Here is a 21422-nt window from a genome sequence, read left to right on the forward strand (position 1 = left end):
CAGTTCTACGCCTTCCCCAGCTGGCGCTGGTGCACCCTGCTGTGCGCGGCAATGCGCTGCTTTGGCGCCGGTCCAGGCAACCAGGCGCCCTACAGCAGCTCCTTCGTACCACACCATCGCTTACGTCGCTGCAGCTCTTACAATGCGGACATCGCCTACGATTATGAGCATTTTGCGGCGCCGTTTAAGGCGCGTAAGACTCGCGATCATATGAATAATATTACGTATGAGTTGTGACGTTGGCCGCTGCCAATAATCGTTAAATTGCATTTTGATCTCTTTGTCGCCGTTGTATTTGTTGATCTAATCCTAAACTTTCAGCTCCTTATTAGACTTTATTACAAATTATCATTATTAGCTATGAATGTCGTGTACTGTGTGTCGTCGTTTATTCCAGCTACAATTCCGATTATCAAATGAGAACAACAAGATCAAGTAAAACGAAAAAAAAAGAAGAAAAAAGAGCAGCACATTTTTTGAGTGATTTTAATTCGAACTTACGAGTAATTAATAATACTATATACAAATTACAATTATGCGAAAGGAAAGCATACGAAAACGAAATTGAATATTCATAATGAACACGCGTTTACTTAAGTGTTTAAATTTAGCTAATTAATTTAAAAAACAATGACAACAATTCAAACTCCAATTAAATTTAAATATACAATATATATACAAAATAAAACAACGGCATTTAATTTTTTAATAGTAACATTTAAAAAGTTCCGCCTATAAAGTTTGTAGCAGTGAGCTTTGAGTTACCACGTGTGGCTTCAAAGTTCTTGATAAAAAAAAATTTGTTTCTATAGTCCACTTTGACTTAGCAGTTTAAATTTAGGTGGATAGTTTTGAAAAATATGTTTAAATGATAAACTCTTCCAAAATACCAATATATAATTTAAATTTCTAATTTGTAACATTGTCTTATAATGTAGCAGTGAGCTTAAAATGGGGTTGAGCACATGACGTTGGCAACTCAGGCAGTATAGCTGCCAAAGCTAATTGCTATGCCACTATTTTGCTGTTGTTTGCGCTGCAGTTGGCGTAATTTGCAACTGTCAAACCGCTGTCAAGTTTAAGTGCGCCCACAAAAATGTTTCAAGCTGGCGAGTGAAGTTTTTTTTTTTTTAAAAGAATAATGATGATGAATACTAAAATACGCAAATATCTTTCTTTTGGCCACGCACACATAATCACATTTCACTGTCAAAATGCGGCACTTAATGATCGTTTTTTACTCTTCTTTCTTATTCTTTGTTGTTTCCTCTTTTCTTTTTTTGGTAACATATGCAAGTAATTTGATTAAATTATATAATTACAGGGCAACAGGCAACAGAGAGGCGGATGCCTGCCCAGATGAGACACACACAGACGTTGTTTGCGACACTCACTGCAGGCCGGGACTAGTGCAATTTGTATTTTCGCATAACAACAAATAAGCACCAGGCACGACCTACATCAGGTGACGTTTTAATGTTGCACAGCACTTTAAACACACACACACACATACTCGCAGAGATGGCAGCTACACATTCCCATAACAATATCAATAAGCCAAGCGGGACGTCAGCCTGCCCAGCCATTACAGCCTTCCATTGCGTGGCTGTAATTTAATTAAAATATAGACACATTAATAATCAAATGCAGGCAAATGATACGCCTGCGGCATTAGGCACAAATTGGAGTCAAATTTACGTTAGCTGCAGCATAGCCACATTTCTCGCACACAGGCATATATATACGCGAACATATATATATACACACACTAAAAAATATTAGTTGTTGGTTTTATTCAATTTGGCGTATATATTACATATATAAAATATATAATATATAAATTTATATACATATAGGATATAGTCCATAATAAAGGTATAAAATTAGTTTTAACTACATTTGTATTTCTTTTGGTTTGCCTTAGTCTCCATTAGATTCCCAAACTAATCTTCGTCCGTACTGATAACTTCCACGAAATTGGCGTTCTGCTGCAGTCTTTTGTCGTTCTCAATGGACGCTTGGACTAATTCTAGTGTAAATTTTTCAATAAGTCGCATGGACATTGCTTGAGGCAGCTCATTCAGCGTATGCGAAACAAATTCGCCAAAGGCTCGAAATTTTGGATATGTGGTTTTTGCAGCTGTTATTTTCGATTTGGCATACGGTGCCGGTGCCACACTAGCCGTAGCCGTTGCTGCTGCAGTTGCTTGACCTTCTTCCAAACGTCGTTTGGCTGGTGGCGCGTCCTCTTCTAATGTTAGCGGCGAACGCTTCGGCTTGGCTACGCGCAACAGCTGCTCCGTTTGGCGACAATTGGCCGATTGGTGCTGAGCTGCTTTGTCATTGAGTAGGTTGCTATTGCCGTTGCTGTTGTTGCTGATGCCATTTATGGGCGTGCTGCTGGCTGGTATGCTGCAATGTGTATATATATAATAAATATTAATATCATAGTCGTAGTTCAGTGCTGATCTCACCTGAGCATTGTTGTCACTGGCAACTGGCCATCGCAGTCAAAATCCTCGATCTCCTCATAATCGGCATCCAGTTCATGCTTGATGCTTTTGGGTAGCTCATTGCTTTCGCTGTTAACATCGTCCACATCAAAGGGTTCCTCATCCTCTTCATCATCCGCATGGCCATCCAGCGATTTGCTTTGGGTCTTATACGAGCGACGGGTGCGTATGTGGTCTGAGAGAAAACTTAGATTCTCATACAAGGGCCATTGGCTAGCTAAATTTGAAAGAGAATTGTTTTCCACGCGTCGCTTCTCGATATTATAGCGATTACGCAGCGTAATCATGCGATCGCGCAATATGGATACTATATGAAAAATTATTTAGAATTATTTACAAGTGTACAAATTCAAAAGAACTTACCGTCATAGCCCAACTTATGAGATATTTGCATCCAGAGCTGGGCAGTGTGTATCTTATCCTTGAAGCGCTTATTTGATCGATCATAAAGCGCTGGGCGCGAACGGTATTCACGTATCAGACCCAAGTCGAACTCCCCGGTCTGTGCGTAGGAGGCGCGTGGGCGACCTCGACCCTTGGGCTGATGGACTGGCTGCGAGGCGATATGCGACTGTATCAGCAGCGGGGACGCGGCTACTTCCATTTTTATGTTCAGTTCCGGCTGCGTTTTCATGTTTATTGAGTAAAGATTTAAAAAAAATGTTTTTTTGTATTATTAAAATAATATTTTCGACTGTTTTTAACACGCTGCTTGTTAGCGACACATAAAAAACAACTCAAAAGAAAAATGAAATAACAAAACTCAAGAAAAAAATATGAAAAAATTATAAATAAAAAATTATTTAGACGGTTTAGAGCACACTATTTCTGAGAGTTCATGAGAAAACTAAGATATGTATGTATGTGTTTTAAATATGTTTACAAATACGCATTTGCTCTCTCGAGTAAAACTTACTTTTGATTTGTATGTGTAATTTATTTTCCTTTTAACTCAATTTGTTTTTATATTTAACACACAGCGACAGCGACAGCAACAACAATAAAAATAACGAAGGCACACACAACAGGCGGGCGAGCGCGATTGCTCGGCTTGTTGTGTTTTTTTTTATTTTTTATTTTATTTTAATTATTTTTTTATTTGACTAGAAACGACAACGACGACGCCGACGCCAATCACAAAAATGTACTAAATGTGCGTTTAAAACGAATCTCACAAAAATACCAAATTTAAATACTCAACAGCTGATGATTTGGCGCTGTATTTCAATATGATGCACGCTGCTCTTTGAATATAAACTGAAAATATCAAGTTATCAAGAATTACATTATACATTATTTTGTTATTAATTCTTTTGTTAGAAAAAAAACATATTGTTTACGTACTATTAAATTGTATTAAAATTGAGATATGAAAATCTTTTTAAATAATTTTTTAATGCTTAATATGTATGTAAAATGTAAATATGTATGTAAATGTAATTTTTTTTTAAATTTTAAGTGAATATATTTAATAATCCGGAAGATTATTCTATAAAAACTCACCGGAATTTCCATAATAAAAAGACACAACTGTACACAATTGTTTCACAAATTTTAGAACTGAAATGGCACGAAAAACTGAAATTATAAAACTCGTCTCTTCAGTTTTAACAAAAATAATGTTAAATTTTTAAACTTGTAAATATTTTACACGATTAATATAACTTAACATACTAAGTTATATATATTTTTTATATTTAAACTTAAGGCTTGTTTAGTTTTGAAAAATTTACATACATACGTGTTTATATATACTCTACTCTATTGGACCTGATTGTTGTAAGATAAACCGCTCATAGGCCGGGACAAGTGCAATGTTTGAATCAAAAGGTAAAACGTTGACACCTTCCCGTCCTGCAAGCAATTTATGATTTGGGTATTGCAGTTCTGATATACTTTTTTCTTTAATATACGAGCATACATATATCATTTTTGATATAGAGTTTCACGAGTGCCCCCAAACATAAGAAGCGAATTACAATATAATTATGTTCGCTCTGAAAAAGAAAATTAAAAACAGGTAGACAAAAGCAGATCAGTTCCTAAAATCTCATATTTCAATAACAAGAAAAAAAAAAGTTTAATATTAAATTTCCGCCCCTACTTGAACAGAACAACTCTACTCCCCCGGCTTCTTGGTTTTAGAAGATCTTTGTGCGGGCGAGAGAACAATGGATCGGAGGCCAAGGATCAGAGAGCTGAATTCTGCCCATGAGAGCGAAACTAAAGTACCTTTGGCCTAGCAGGTAAAATTAAACGCTGCAAATCAAGCGTTAAATGCCATTTACTTACGCCTCAGGGAATTTCAGCTATATAAGATGTTGTAGTATATACATATGTATACACATTTATGTGTGCATATGTGAGTATAAGGTCTATATTCTAGGGATTCATGCGGTGATGTTGGGTCCATAAACAGTTGGCTAACATCGACAGATTTTGAAATCCAAAGCGTGACAAAATTCGTAGAAAAACGCTGGAGCCTTCAAAGAGCAGGCAATTATGAACTGAGCGGAATTGCCACAGCAGCAGAAACAAAAATCAAAGTTTTCTGAGCACTTACATATGTACATGTATGTATGAATATATATACTTATGCATAAGTGTGTGACTTTAAGATGGGGCTGCGACAATTTTGCTCCTCTCCTGTTTTTGTGGCTCTCAGCGTATTTCTATGTGGCTTATCTTTGGAAGAAAAAAATGGGGGGAGCTCAGAGCTGGCCCGCGCATATTTGTTTATATGATCGCAGTCGAGCATTAGCTTTAAGTTTAATGACATACACACACATATATATGTATATGTATATACTTAGGGAATTTATCCCCTCTGAAGACGAAAAAAAAAACGAACCAACGCTGCAATAAATTTATATTTATTTATTTTTCTTAGGCAAATACGCCCCCAACAACCCAGCAACAATATGAACGAGAGCTCCAAGTGGAGCTGCTCGAATTCGTGCTCAAGACTTCGGCTGCCCCATTGAGCAATTGTAAGGCAGCCGGCCCAGAACGACCAATAATATCGGAGAGCGGAAACGCAAATAGACGCGCGATAAAAAAGAATAAGAGAATGAAAGATTGAGCGGGAAGGGGAAAAACAGAACGCCACATAAATTTCAAAAAACTAATAATTCATTGAAAAGGCTAGCAATGCGGATCATGTAATAATATTTGCTTAAGCAAACAGCTGACAAGACTTTAACAACGACGCGAAAGCTGGGGTCGGCGTTATGAGGCAGGCCAACATGGAGCATGCAATATACAATTAGTGCTGGTAGCTCTAGCTTGTTTCTAATAAAATTAAATAGCTAAATCGCATAAATATCCTCCGTATCTGCCAGCTAAAAACAGCTAACTTTTTGTACACTCAAAACTTGCCAACACTGTGAAGTCAACCCACCATAGGCTGAAGCGTGAATGTGTGAGCACAGCTAACAGTTCGCCTACGATCCAAGGGAGAGTGGCTAAGGTGTGAGAGAGAAAGAGGGAGCGGAAGAGCGTGAGCAGAGTGTGAATGAGTTACCAATAGCTACATAAAGCAACCAGTGTTGCCAACAAGTTCCGACTACGCTGCATATGTATCCCAAAGAGCAGCAGAAACGAGGTTTAGAAATTATAAAGTTTATATATTACTATTAAAGTTGTTAATGCTGATATTATATTAAAATTTTAAAAGAAGCAAACTTTTTTAATAATTTGCATATGATCCGCATAATATATATTATACACATTCTTATATTATTTCAGACATTTTAAATGGAATTCATTCACCACTTTTTTTTATTATTTGTTATCAAGTAATGTTTAATAAGAAAACAAATAATATATTGTTATGTTTCCATTGGGATTTGTGTATGTATGTATATATGGAAATGTGTGTAAAATGTTATTGATAAGAAAAGCTGTCTGTAACCATGGGGTAGTCAGCATATATTTCTGCTCATTGAAGTCCTACTATACTAAGGTCGTTAGCTAAAGATCAAAGAACCGAATAGCAAGGATTCGGCACAAAATACTTTAAAAAACTAAGTAAATTTAATAGTTTTTAGAACGCTATCTAAAACTTAAGATGACACAACATAACACATCCCTCAGATTATGCTATTAAATTTTAATTTTCACTTTTTTTTAATGGCTCATAAGCATTTTGAGCATTTAGTGTATGGGCTGTAAAGTTGGAAGCTTCTTTGGGACGAGAAAGAGGAGATTAATTAACAGCACTGCAATCGTAAAGTGAGCCATAAAATTCAAATGCAACAAAACGCAACGATAAATACGAGCAAATCTGTGCATTCGTTAGGGTATATGAAGTGCGTTGTAACTGAACACATCTAAGCATACGTGTGCCTACATTTATGTTGAGCTCCTTTCACGACGTTTATGATTGCGAACGGCCTTTTGTCTGTTGCCTGTTTAGCCTGCCGTCGTTGCCTCTGCCTGCTCGGCCTGTTCTAGTTTGAGCGGGAATCATATTTAATGACTGCCAGCCGAGAGAGCTGCCAATGGCTCGACAAGAGGACTGCGCAAGGGAGGCGCTCGGGCGGGGAGAGGCACGCTAATGGCTGCTAGCCAAAAAGAGTTGGCTCTCTTGCTGGCTGTTGCGTCTGCGCTGGCAAAAATAACTGTATTAAATGGCCAATACCAATGGCAATGCCAATGCCAGTGCCTAGGACAGCCTCAACGTTGGCTTAGAAAGGTTCTCCAGTGCGGCCTGTTACAATTCTGTTTTTGTGTTTTTTGTTGTTGTTTGTTTTTGTTTTTGTTTTGTTCTGCTTAAGCCATGGCCAACTAGAAACCCGTTTCTGTCGTCTGCAAAAGCCGTTTGGCCTGGGCCTGGCCCTGGGCTGTGCCTGTCTCATCTGTTGTCTATTTGGCGTGGCAGTGCACCAGCCTCCCATCCCATCCCATCTGCTAGCTGCTGCCTCCTCCTGTTGCTGTGGGCCTGTTCCCAGCGCAACATTTACTTTGTTGCCGAGATGCTTTCTCTGCGAGCGTGTTGCCAGGCTGCAACTGCAACTGCTGCTGCTGCTGCTGCTTCAAAAGCCAACTCGCACTTTGATTTGCTTGCAAATTTGGATCTAAGCCAGCGTAATCGAAATGCAATTAAGAACTCGACTATTTGCGTTCTTTTTATACCCTGTAAAATTTTAAAGGTGTGTGTGTGTGGCATCTGTACGAATGAAAAGATGCCGGCCAAAAATGAGAAAATTAATTCTGTCAATAAGTTGCATCAGTCATCTCAGTCAACTTCATTCATCGCATCCATCAAATAATAGATCCTTATTATTACTTATTATTACTTCCACAAAATATGATCAGTACATCCTGGCGAGCTACAGAAGAGTGACTGCAGAGTAACTGCTAGTCGAGCACATCCAACTGGAGCACTATTGTTTTACCATTTTCTGCTTGGTTGTGCAACAGTTGTGCCAGGCTCTCACACGGGATCGGGTCCATTTTGATATGGGTTTTAGAAAGTCCACTTCGAGTCCAACTTTGGGCGAGTGCCATTTGGAAAGGCGTTGACGTTGGCCGCAGCACTCGTTGCCGTAGATTCTGCTGCTGCTGCTGCTGCTCCTGCTAGTGATGGTGCTGCTGCTGCCGCTGCTACGTCTGTTGCCATAATTAAAGGGTTACGGCCATGGCCAAGACATGCCAATCGGCAGAGAGAGCCCGCCAGTTGTGGCCAGTTCTAAGAGCCGATATATATTCACATATATATCAGCTGCCATGTGAATTGTGCGGCTGATATGCATAACGGTGTTTTAATATTAGTTGGCGCAAATAAGTGGGCATGTCTCCTTCTGCTGCTACAACAACAACAACAACAACAGCAGTCCATGTCCACATTCCCATATATAGTTGATAGTTGCCTAGTCATTTGATTGATATTGTTATGGCATAATATACGTTCATTGTCTGCGCACATATACACACACTAACACACATGCACAGCTTGCATTACAGTTTGAGTTACACTTGTTTGCGGCAAATCTACAGTTTGGCTAGCAGTGCAATTGGCCAGCAATCAATTGGCTTGCAGTGCGCTTCAAAAGCGTTTAAACAACTCAAATTGTGGCCGTAAATTGGCATGCTTAAGAATGGTGTGTCTGGTTTTTTGCTGTGTAGGCTGCTGTGTGAAATTGGACGCAATAATATATGATATAAGCCAGGCCAGAGCTACGAATATGATGAAACAGTTAAAGAAGAAGTTGATTTACAGTTGTTTAAATTCTATTTTTTTTTTTTTTTTTTTTTGCTATTGGAATTTCAATTACTCAACTCATTAAAAATTCAAGCTTTATAAAAGTTCTGTAAATCGCTTTTGTTATCTTAACTCAGAAAACAATGAACTCATGAATACAAATATTTCTAGTGTATTTAATATATTTTGGTTTTATCAGAAGCATGCGTAATCACTATGCCAATACAATAAAATTTAAAGCTCGTTGTACAAGATTTAAAATCAGTATCGTATTTTCAAATTTATAGTTTGACAATATCGAAAAAAATCGTTAGTTATTAATGTTGAGCAATTCATGAACTTTCTCTGCGTTTTAAATATTCCATTCCAATAACTCCAGCAACTCAATTATCTCTTTACAACATTGAATTAAAATTCTATTGAGCGACATCTAGAGTTAGACTGATGCTTAAAATTTAATTTAAGAGTCTAGTGCGACTCCAACTACTGGCAACTCGTTAGCAATAAAAGTAACGTTCCCCACATAGCTCAGCTCCAGTGAGAGAGAACTATTTGGGTGTCTGGAGAGGGGGATATACATAAATGAATGCCTAACAACTCAATTACTAGAGCCTGATGCGATAGTCCGAACAGTTAGAAGTCAAGCAGCTTAAAATGCAATTAATAGTCCCGAACAGACGCAGGCGCAGACACACACACACACGCATACACCGAGTTGAATCTGGACAACCTGCCCGTTGCCAAGCCAGTAAGCAAATCATTAGCGGCAAAATTTGCGCCCAGTTATAATCCGCAAGATATAGAAACCCAAGTCTTCAGCTCACATTTCACGAAGTTCTCACACAAATTTCAGATGCTCGATCTAAAGAGATGCCATGGGATGCTGCGCAGCGTGGTATTAAATGTGTACCAATTATGCTCTGTATGCATCTGTGTGTGTGTAAAACTCGTCTAAGCAAAGTTTGGGCAGAGATCTTCAGGAATTTAAGCCTCAAATTTCGCGCAGGCGAACCACAAATTTTCAAAGAGCTAAGCAGAAATTTTAGTGAAACGCTTATTAAGAAAAGGCTGCCCCATAGTTATATGGGGCATTCCACTGTGCGCGCGTATGTATGTATGTATGAGAATCAGTGTGTTTGTGTGTAGCTATTCGATAGCGCCAATTTGATATGGGGCCAAGGAGCAAGCACACAAATTAAGTTTCATAGGAAGCGCGAAGCAGAACAATATTATACAAAAAATGAAGTGAAAAAAATACTACCTGGACAACATAATGCCATCACTTTCGCACATGTGCTGTCCCTCTTTAATTTCGGATGTATTTTGTTGTTTTTGTTTTGTTTTATGTGGGGATCGTAAAGTCCCAGCAGTTAAAGAAAGGCAGAAAGAAAGTTCGTTACGCCAATAAAATTACGCCTCATTTAAGGAATGGACAAAGCTGTCGACAGAAATTGAGGAAATACTTAAATTTGAGTTTAACTTTACAGTTACGCTTAATGAGCACTGGAAAGTCAGGGAATCTCTCTCATCTTTACCTTTGCTGAGATGAGTTCACATCTTTTAAGAATGTATGAAACGTTTTAACAAACTTAATACTCCTAAGTTGAGCCAAATGCCTACTTGAATATAATATGTATGTATGCAATATAAGCATAGCCCTATTGATTCCAGAGAGAGCACACAAACCGAAATCAATATCCAATCATTAATCGTTAACTAATTCCATGAATTTTGGCAGACGGCCGGCACTCGGCGATCGCCTTTAACTCCAGTGCTTCAACTTCGCAGCCCCCTCTCTGTTCCACTTACCAAGTTCCGAAAACGCAACCAGACATGCCACACTAAAGACATATATTTATGCCCAGCTTCGCGTATTTAGAACGGAGTTCAGGCAAAAAAAAAAAAAAAAAAAAAAAAAACAACAAAAAGAAAAAATATCAAGATAAAAATATTTTTCGGCTGGCCTTTTTTAGTTATGCGGCAACAGCAGCTGCCCGTTTGGCCACTGGACAGTGGGTCCTAACCCAGCCTATTTGTTGTTGTTGTTGTTGTTATCGTCGCGTCGTCTGCCCAGCTACCAAGTTGCAGTCCTCTGTGATCCTGGGATCTCTTGGAGTTTTGCGTTTTCATTTCGATTCCAAGTTTTGGTGTTTCGTTTTCGATTTCGATTTCGGCGACGACGACGACGACCATGAAACAATTTTATATTTTTCAGAAGATCAATAAAATTTTACCGACCCAACTTATTTGGGTATGCGGCTCCAACAAAATTAGTGGCCAAATTGTCGTGCAGAACGAGTTTTGGGTCACATTTTTGGTTACAGAGTATAAAAAATGTTTGTTTTTTAAACACCAAAAATATATATTTTGAACTTCATAAATTCTTTGCTCATCGCACGATTGTTGAAGTTATAATTAATTTATGTAAGAGCTCGAGAAAGGGGCTCTATCTATAAGCAATGATCTGGATTGAGTCGGGTGCTTAATAGAGATAAGGATTGATATAAGAAATATTTGTTCTTTAATTTTTTTATATACAAACAATATTCAAATATCGAAAAATAAAACTTATAAATGAGCAGTATCCATTTCCATACTTATATTTACCTAACTTTTAACTATTATGCTCATTATGTAATTAAAGATATTTCCAATGAAAATCAGGAAACAGCATGGCAACGCTGTGTGGGTTCCTGCTCGCAGACCGGCCTGTAAGAAAGGTGCGCTGCATAATTCTGAGAAAATGCATGCTCCAAAACGGAAAAAAATTTGCCTCGGCTGCTGCGTGTGTGTATGTATGTGGGAGGTAGGGAAGCTGGCAACACTGGGAGCGAAGCAGTCGATGTCTGCGCGCGCTGCAATCAACATTCGCAGGCCGGCACTAATGAATTTGTATGCAAACCGCAGACATTTCATGTTTCATGTTATATGCCAATGATTTGGCATAAAAACAAAGAACAGTGGAGAGTGGAAAGAAGAAAGAAGCAAAAAAAGAAAAAAAAAACAGTAACGGAAATGCGCGCAAGACATAAAAAAAAGGATCAACGGCAACATTTTGCGAAATTAGTGCAGGCGGCCACAAAGGTGTTTTTTTCTTCTCTCCTTCTGAAATTTAGTATGCATATACACATGCACAAACAACCACACACACATTCATATATATATATATATGTATATTTTGATTTATGCATAAGTAATAAAAATTATAATAATGAAGGCGCTGACATGGGACGCAGAAAAGCAGCGAAAAGCAAATGTGAAAAAATTGCGTTACTCTGGTAGCACACGTGATGCTGCTCTCTCGCTCGCATACATGTATGTATGCTGTGTGCCCTTTTTGCTGCTCTGCTCTGTGCGTGTCCGTTACTTGGCGCGCAAACTTTGTAAAGCTACAGTTTAAATACCGTTGGGGGTGTCTCCAAAAATGAGTCACAATTCGCAAATAATTTGAGCACAATGAACTACTTCCTTGCACCGCTTTTATTTTTATTTTATAACGGCAAGCTTGTAAATAATCGAAAGGGCAACTGAAAGTAACGCCAAGCTTTTGCGTCGTTAGGGTTTTGCCAGTATATACCTTTCTCACTTGCTCTAATGTCCTGTTGTCACTCAATTTATTGCGTCATAGGCGCTCGATGTAGATGTGTATGTCCATACATACATATGTATGTACATATGTGTGTGTAGTTGTATGTGTGCATGCCTGTCAAACTGCAAGCGTCAGTTATTTGATGGTCGGACATAAAAACAGAATTTGGACTTTGTACAGGCTGTAAAAAGTTGAGAGAGCATCTCTGCTGGTGTTGCTGATTCTGCGCTGCTGCTGCACCCAAACGCCAAACGGTTAAACATAAAAACTAACGGCAGTTTTATAACTCTAGCATAAGATTACCTTTTGAGTGCATAGACTTCGTCTGCCATCTTGGTCCTCATCGCCGAAAAAAAAAATTGAGTTGAGCGCAAAAGAAAACCATTTCGGCGACGAAAATTTTAACGTACGAGTGGGCGCAGGCGCAGGCACAGGCACAGGCGAAGGCGGTTTCCAAGATTCCCGAAGATGATACACAAGCAATCAAAAGAAATGCAATGGCTTTTGTACTGAGTCTTTCCTTGTCGTGCTGCTGCACTTGCTGCACCGTTAGGTCCACGTTGTGCAGTTTGGCCTCGGCCTCAGCGCGAGTTCAAGATCAGCGGCTGCCGCACCCACCAAAGCTGCATCTGCGTAGCATTTCAACGTTTAAGTTTACAACGGCGGCAGCGGCAACAGCAGCAACAGTAGACATGTTGTTTTTGGCATATTTCCTGCATGTCTCTTTGCACTTAAGGCACACAATTAGTTTCTGTTCTGTTCTGTTCTGTTCTGTTCGTTACATTCAGCACTTTGTCTATCGTCTTCACATTTCAAGTAACGGTTTCGCAGTTAGCAAATAACAAATAAAAACACATAAATAGCACAGAGACACAAACACCAACTACCTTTACCGAGCCAAAAGTCTACTACGAGAGATCATTTGAACGGCACAGTTGCACAGTCGCACAATTCGCGTCGTCCGAGAAGAGTTCTTATTTCACAACCGTCCTCGTTGATGGTGCGCGCGCAATTGATTCCTTCTTCAGCGACAACGTCGCTCGTAAGCGTCAGCCACAGAGAAACAAGAAGAACTCAGCAGTTACTTCGCTGCCGGCTTCGAAAAGGCAGCAGCCTGGCAAATATGCGAGCACGAAGGCAGGCAGGCAGAGACCCGACATCGTATGCGCACGTTGTGCGCGTCGCTGAGAAGTGGTGTTTTCCAATCACGAGCAGCTTCGTGCTGCGGCCCGTGCGCATCTCTTTCATAATAACGGACGTTTTTTGTGTGTTCGCCTTTGCAGCAGCGACAAAGGCAGCAACGGCAGCAACGGCAGCAGAGGCAGCAGCGCTCGCAACAAAATACAAAGAGGAGCTCATCGATCTTGCACTAGGGGCTTTAGTTTGAGTATACGCCGGCATGCATATGCCCTGCCTTTCAGGTTTGTTAGGATATTTTTCCCGTTTTGTATAGAATATTGTAGAAGTCCTTAAGGTAACAAAGCTACTGTGCGGCGTTTTCATGGTTTTACATAATAAATATAAAATGTTTATTTGCATATGTATGTACGAATAAGGTATATACATATATATGTATAATAATGATAAGAAACTAATGTTACGAACATACTCTCTATACCTGGAAATTTCCAGGTGTGTATCATGAATACATATGTTTGTATTTTTGTACTGCAATCTAAATTATCAAATTTTAGGAAAAATGGCAAGCAGATTATGTTTATATGTAATATGCACTTACATATGTATGTGTACATTATTTTATGAATCCATAATGAAGTTTAGTGTATGTACATAAGTAAATAAAGTAGATTTTTTTCTTTTCATATACGCAAATTGCTTTATAATCAGCTTAAACTTTATCATTAACTCACTTAATGAAAATAAGAATATATGTGCTTATTATTTAAGTGTTTGTCCACCCTAAGGAGCTTTCACTGTGCAGTTATACTAACAGCTCTCTGAGCCATGCCTAATGAACACTTAAGATCTGCCCCTTTTCTGGATGCCTTTAGGGCGTTTTAATATCGTGTATAGGGATACCGAAACGTATATATTATTTTATTTTAGACTTTAAATAAAATATGAAAATAATTAGCTAACAAATGTACGTAATTAATGTGCTGGCCCTGCAGCAAAGGTTCGCAACTTAAGAGTGCCGAAAAACTCGTATAACCAAAATCTTGCAGAGACAACTCCATTAGGGCGGCCCACATTTCGCTGGCAGGTGCAGCGAGTTGCAGCTTGATGTGGCAGGGGGTACGAAGTATAAAAAAAAGTAAAAATCATGAGGAAAGTTTTTTTTTTTTGCATGGGCGCGTGGCTAGAGAGTACAGATCGGAGACCCGCATGTGGCAGGACATCGATCGATGACGCGTCGCATGTGCCACTGACTATGGTGAGTCGCCACAGAGGAAGGGGAAGGGGAAGGGGAAGAGCAACAGCAACAGCAACAGCAACAGCAACAGCAATTTAGCATAACTGCGCGAATGGCACAGGCATCATTAAACACATTAACAGACACAGACACATACTCACACTCACACTCACACGCACACGCAGTTGCAGACTTGGCTAAGAGCTGGCAGGTGATGGCCAAGAGGCCGACAAACAGTTGCTGCTGCTGTTGCTGCTGCTTGGAATTGAATGACGGACAAATTGACAAACGGACGAGCCGAATGACGCTTGGGTAAACTGTACTGCGCAGCCGGCGTTCACTTTAATGAGTTTAACCCGTGCCTGCGGCCAAGCTGCCGACCCCCCTCTGCTCTTCTCATACTCTTCTCAGCTCCACTGCTGCTGCCAGTTAATTACAAAAGGATGCGCCGCCTGCCAGGATAACAGCTGCCTCGCTCGAAAGCCGCAACACGTAATGCCAATTGATTTGCGCAAAGCTCAGCATTGCCAGCGGCAGCTGCACAACTGGATCCTTGCCGATCCTGCTCAGATCGCTCAGACACTCAGAGAAATAACTGACAAGCAACTGAAGAGCTTAGCGTGTTCCGTTCACCTGAGTTGGTTGATATGCTAGAAATATATAGAAAAGGTTTTTCAATAGGTATACATTATTTTCTCTGAAAAACTTTTTATGTATAAAATTTGTATATTAAGACATATTATTATTATTTTGAAAAAGAAAAAAAACATATCTAAAAGAAATGAAGCATACAAGTTTTATGGTATTCTATAGAACATTCTAGGGAAGTTATGTTAAAGAACTTTATGCGTTTATTAGATGCAAACTTTTCTTGAATTTTGTTCAATTCAATACGATTTTCTTCAGACAGATCATTCTAGAATATTTTAGAAAATTGTTCTTTTATCTGGCGAAACAAAGACATAAATAAAGTTAAAATTGAATTAATTGAAAATATATTATTAATATTTAGTTTCTTACATAAGAAAGAACGGAGAAATGAATTGTAACTTTGGAGTTTGTGAGAGTTTATATTGCGCATGTGTGTGTGTGCGCATTTCTAATGAACCGCATTGTCTCGCTTAAAGAAAGCACAACACACACACACACACACACACACACAAGCACACTCGTACGCACATACCAAAAAAATCTCCTGAAACTAGTTTGCGTGGTCTTTGAGAGAAACCGGTAATATTTATGAGCCCAGCGCCCAAGGTTTCCCTTGCATCTTGCAAAAAAAAAAAGAAAGAAGAAGGAGCAGAAGAAAAAAAATTCATTGAAGCGTTTGAAATTTTGTTTTGATTTTCCATGTGGCATGGCCCCGGCAGAACTCCTAACGAACCATGGCAAATTGTCTAATCTGCCAACTGTCTTCACACCTTTGACGCGTCGGCATTTGGTTGATGGGTTACGCTTCGGCTTTCAGATTGCCTTTGGCTCGGGGTCTGGGTCTGGGTCTGGGTCTGAGTCTAGGTCTGGATTGCATATTACATTGTCGTTTACAAGCCACCCTATAACAGCACCCGATACTGCCCTCTAACCCAACAAATGGGCCATTACATGTCGCTTGACGAGCATTGAATAAGAAGAGGAAAAGTACACACGGCCCAAATGTTTAATTAATTGTTTGTAATTTGTTTATGTGTTCAAAGCAATTTATTTCGTCCTCTGGGTTAGCCAGTCAAAATGGTAGCACATCATTCAATTTGTGATCTCGCAGGCTCTAGTTAGCTCTGCGGATGGGCAAGCAAATGATGAAGTGCGGACAAGACTAGATTTTTGTCGATCGCTGTTCCTCCAAGGTAATGCTCATACGTGTAGTTCATTATCGGAGAGAGCTGTAAGTAAATAATTGTTGTTATTGGTTTATAGTTCATATTTATTGTGAATCCTCAGAATTGCTCTTCAAGCGGATCTTCCATGTATACATATATCAGTGAGCTATATTGCTCATCTAGTTTTTGGTTTATACTCGCATTGATACATATATATTGTATAAATAATACATTAATAGTTAAAAGTAGTCATAAGCAAATTTGAATGTATAAATTGATTGATTACTTTTATTTTCTCATGATTCTCAGGGATCCTCGAGGCGCTTGCTTCAACTACTACATCTAGCTTCTCATGAAATTGCTCTGTGATTCTCGATGCGTGAATTTGAAGTGTTTCGCTCTTGTTGAGCTTTCTCAATAGAACGCCCAATTATGTTTCACCCTTGCTTTAAGGCGCATAAAATATTTTACATAACAATAAAATTGTTAATTATTTTGAGCGATCTTGCTACACTTAAGGACCGAATCACCCCATTTGATATGATCCAAGATCTTATATTTATATATAATAATTAGCATAATAATACAATTTGACTATCATATTTGTAGCGATCTGGCGACCATTGATATTATTTAATCAGCTCGAACTTCGATCCCTCGTCGATCAATGTGAATATGAGCTGATCGCCGGCTGCGCGTAACTCAGCGTGGCGACATCTTGTACATGTATGCGTGCATGTATGGCTGTATGCTATATACATACATACATATTTTTAATACAGTTATAAATTTGCTCAAAACATAAACGTGACATTGATCTACAGCCGTTGGGTGAATCACAAACGATCTTGCTGATCTTTTTGTTTCTCACAGTCCGAGAACAGAAGGAAGTATTCTTTCAGTACTCTGAGACAGTTTGCGTAAATTTCGGCGATTTTATAAAAGCAAGAGCTACTTAAAGTGATCGCAGGGCAACTTTTTGATCACCAAAAAGCAAAAAGCAAAAAATATAAGAGAAGCATATCAAAGCAAATAAAATCAGACAAGAACAACATGTGAACGATTGCAAATTACAAGCATTGAAAGCAAGCAAGAGACCAAACTCTCTGTCTTTGTCTGTGTCTGATCGTCTGGCTGCGGGTCGGTTAATATCTGGCGATCAGGAGGACGCAATGGACCAGTTTACTTGAACTTTAAGTCATGCCCTAACGGATCAAGTATTCGCATTTTCTGACGGCCTCTGTAATATGTTTGCCAGCTCTACTCAGAGGAGATAATCAGTTGATTTACTCATCCTTTACTTTATCGTGTATCATAAATAGTTCTCTTTAAACTAAGCACTCTTTATAGTTAGCATTATGAGCACGTTAGCTAATACCTCTATCGGAATCAGCCTCTATTGGATTGTCATTAACCTAGATTGAGCAGAATATGATGTATTACTAAAACCCTTATTTATTTAACTTTTTAAGATCACGTTTTTCGCTTAATATCCCATCTGAAGAGCATTCGGTTTTCTGTGTCTGTAAGATAGTTGATCGCGTTTTTCTCTCAAGTTCCTTTTTTTGGACTCTTGGCTGGCAGCTGCTTCTTTTTGGTTTGTCGTCATTACGAAAAGGAAGCTAAAGACAAACGGATATGCGTTGCACATCAAGCAACTGTTTTTTGTTTTCTTCTCTTTAGGGCTTTTCACTTCTTGGCGTAAAATAAATTGTGCGACAGGTGCGACGATGTCGACAACTGGACCCCAAAAAAAAAAAAAAAAAATCAACTAAAACCAAAAAAATAAAAAAATAAGCCCGAATATAAACCAAAAAGTAACATTAACCGCAGAATCTGCTGCAAAGCTTTGGTTGCGCCTCACGTATGTGTGGGAGCGAAGCTTTCGATCCTTTGTCGATCTTCTTCGATCTTACAGCTGCGCATAATTGCCAAGTCTCGACTGCAACTGCGACTGCATTTACAAGACGCAGCTGTTACTTCCGCCTGAATGAGTTCTTAGGGTTTACTTAAGGTATCGGAGCAACGATTGTTGCCCTGGCTCTGGCTCTGGCTCTGGCTCTGGCTCGTCTAAGGCTCTGGCTTACAATAAGCTGGCTACTTAGACGCACGGCTCGTTGTCTTGATCCTTTCTCTTTCGCTCCAGCTCTTTCTAATGCTAATCCTGCACAGTGAACCGGGGCAGCTCGCTACCTGCCGGCTGGCTCTGCTCTCGATCTTATACTCCCGCTTGCGGGTGCTCAGACATCCTATTGAATTAATGTGCGGCATTAGCAGCCAACAGGTTTGCGTCTACTGTGCCAGCAGACATCGACATCCTTTGCTTATTTTGTTTTTGGCCTCTTACTAGGAAAATCCCGCAACGATCGTGGCACGCATGGATCATGCAACGTTTTAGGGTTATATACACTTTTTGGGCACGTAGCCCATCGAGAATATTAGCTCAAAATAACAGGTGTTGACTGATTAGTTTCAATGGATCTTCGCGGGTGCGATCGACAGATCCGAGGATCGGCCCTGCAATGCCTGGCGGCACGTATCAAATTGATGACTGATGATCGACTATGTGGCCTATGTAGCGATTGCCACCTGTACGAGAATACAGCTTTGGGTACAGTTGCGATCGCTTCGACCGTTGCTCATGGCAGATGTTTGCATATCGCATTGAAGATCACCACACACACAAACACACACACACACTCACATATACAGACACAATTCTTTTCAAAAGCAAATACTCGTTGTGTGCTGTCCATGGACCTGCAGCTGGCCGAGGCTTCATATTTTGCATTTCGAAAATGCAAACAACAAGCGAAACGAAACGCAACGAAAACAACATTTTTGCCAAATACAAAAGGATCAGTCGCTCACAGACAAAAGGCATCCTGCTGCAGCCAGGACATGCCGCGTTAGCCGAAAGTCCTGCATTTCCGTTGATTTATTATTCTGTTCCATTGATTGATCTACAGCGAAATTTACTTGCGGCTTAAGCAAAACACAAAAGAACAGTCCAAGAAAGAGATAGTTCAAATATGTATCTATACCTCGTATTATCTGTTGCACGGGATCTTGCGCAAGCGGATTTTACATTTCATTTACCTCGAGCACTGGTTTTCGAAGATCGATTGATTCGTTGTTCGCTGGGAAAATGAATTTGTCAGAGTTTTCCTTGCAATTTTCCCAGACTCAATTCGCTTAAATCTTTACCGAAGATCTTTATAAGAATCTGTCCAAAATTCAAACTGTTGTTGTATAGTCGCTCTACTACCCTCAAATATATGATACAATTAATTAAAGCGTAGTATATATTTTCGAATCCCTCGATCGTATACCAGATCAGTGTAACTTACGATCATTAGCACAAATGATGTTTATATGGTACTATATAAATGGATCTTTGGGCGTCAATGAACTTTCGTACGAACGTAACCACACGATTCAGGCAGAAGATCGGAGCAGTGATCGCTGATCATCGACTGATCTTTGACTCTGTTTGCGATGCCAGGTTCGATGTTTGCTCAACAAAAACAAAGCCCAGGGTAAAAATGTAACTGAAATTGTGTTTACACTTACCTGAAAGCAAATCAAGCGTGGATTGAGATCGCTTTTATCTTCAATAACTTTTTCAAGTTCATTCGGCCAGCAGCATCCTTTTGCTGCAATTCCACAAAATGTTTATGAGACTATAAAAAAAACAAGAGCATAAAAAAAAATTAAAAATTAAGCGAGCTTTTGGATTTTGTTCCTCTTTTGATTTACAAACTTCCGGTTGTTTTTTTAGAGCGCTCGTAATTTGATCTGTTTATGCGTTAAGATATTCGCATAAAGTTGGCAAAAACAAAAATGAAAAAAAAAAACACAGACGACAGCTGAACGCAAAGCTTGCACGTGCAACGTTTACACATCAAATAAACAAAAGAAAGATGTAGAAAAAATTAGTATTTGTAACAATTAAACGGAAACGTCACAAATCTCGTTTGTTGCATTTCCCAACAAGAGACTAAAAATTTCAATATGAATGCATATAGCCTAGGGCAAAGAAATATATATACATGCATACACACATACATGTGTGTATGTATATGCACTTATATATATAGGTGTATAATTATGGCTGTTAGTTGATCTTCAGGAAACTCGCAAGACACAAAGGCGCATTGCATTTGCAAAAAGGCCTACCCAACTCAAAGACGACAAGGATAAGGACAAGGACAAGGACAAGGACATGGGACTGAGCCAAAGAACAACAAGGGCAAAAGAAGCTGCGCAAAAACAAATATGAAAAAAAAAGAGAAATAAAAGCGTGAGAATTCGTTTGCTCACGACGCAGTTCCACATTTAGCAGCGGCAACTTTTTGGGGATAATCACAGCATCCTTTGGGCTAAACCACCCCATTTTACGTTGTCCTAGTGGGCCAATGCGTAACATTTGCCATTCCATTGGGGGTTGCATAAATTATAAATCAAGAGTACCAATTCAAGTGCGTAGTTGCAGAACACCTTTGATTGCTTTTTAACAAGTTTTACGCGTTTTTAAAATCTCATATTTGGTACAGTTTCTGCTCTGCTCTTCTCTGTCCACTGTTTTTTCTGTTCTTTCTTATCTATATTGTCTTCAGTTTACTCTTTTCTTTCATCTATATTCTATCTTCTTCCCTTTCTGTCTTCTATCTTCTTTCATCACTCTTCTGATTTCTGTGTGGTGTCTTCTATCTTCTCTTTTTTCTCTTCTCTCTTCTCTTCAATTCTGTCCTATTCCACTTAATCAGATCTCCAGAATATAATAGAAAAACAAAAAATACCTCTGGCATAATCATTTTCCGCAGTGTATGTCAATTGTTTGGCAATAAGACCAACCCCATGGCGAATCGGTAAACTGGAACCCTGTTTGGAGATGAGTTACGCATAGCAAACAATAGGAACA

At 39.2% G+C, this 21422-nt stretch overlaps 1 protein-coding gene and 2 long non-coding RNA genes across 8 annotated transcripts; 2 read left to right on the forward strand and 1 right to left on the reverse strand.

The window, feature by feature from the left end:
• Positions 1-1324: 1324 nt before the first annotated feature.
• LOC116804822 lies at positions 1325-5835 on the forward strand. 4 transcript variants are annotated; one of them, XR_006356826.1, is made up of 4 exons: positions 4006-4343; positions 4455-4533; positions 4626-4759; positions 5404-5835. It is a non-coding gene; the product is annotated as an uncharacterized LOC116804822 (long non-coding RNA). The 4 variants fall into 4 exon arrangements; XR_004364841.2 differs by lacking the exons at positions 4006-4343; positions 4455-4533 and adding an exon at positions 1325-1465; XR_004364843.2 differs by having other exon boundaries at positions 4006-4533.
• Positions 1868-13335, reverse strand: LOC6574620. 3 transcript variants are annotated; one of them, XM_032733486.2, is made up of 5 exons: positions 13195-13335; positions 4017-4073; positions 2877-3135; positions 2475-2820; positions 1868-2412 (listed from the first exon to the last, which is right to left on the reverse strand). In XM_032733486.2, the coding sequence occupies exons 2-5, from the start codon at positions 4026-4028 to the stop codon at positions 1944-1946; spliced, it is 1086 nt and encodes a 361-aa protein (XP_032589377.1). In that variant the 5' UTR covers positions 4029-4073; positions 13195-13335; the 3' UTR covers positions 1868-1943. The 3 variants fall into 3 exon arrangements, with proteins under 3 accessions (XP_032589377.1, XP_002000655.2, XP_032589381.1); XM_002000619.4 differs by having other exon boundaries at positions 12611-13335; XM_032733490.2 differs by lacking the exons at positions 4017-4073; positions 13195-13335 and adding an exon at positions 3430-3627.
• A 3450-nt stretch (positions 13336-16785) lies between these two features.
• Positions 16786-21404, forward strand: LOC122756991. Its single transcript, XR_006356877.1, has 2 exons — positions 16786-21048; positions 21325-21404. It is a non-coding gene; the product is annotated as an uncharacterized LOC122756991 (long non-coding RNA).
• The last annotated feature ends 18 nt before the right edge of the window (positions 21405-21422 follow it).

This window comes from Drosophila mojavensis, unplaced genomic scaffold (genome assembly GCF_018153725.1).
Source record: "Drosophila mojavensis isolate 15081-1352.22 unplaced genomic scaffold, ASM1815372v1 contig_231, whole genome shotgun sequence".
NCBI lineage: Eukaryota > Metazoa > Arthropoda > Insecta > Diptera > Drosophilidae > Drosophila > Drosophila mojavensis.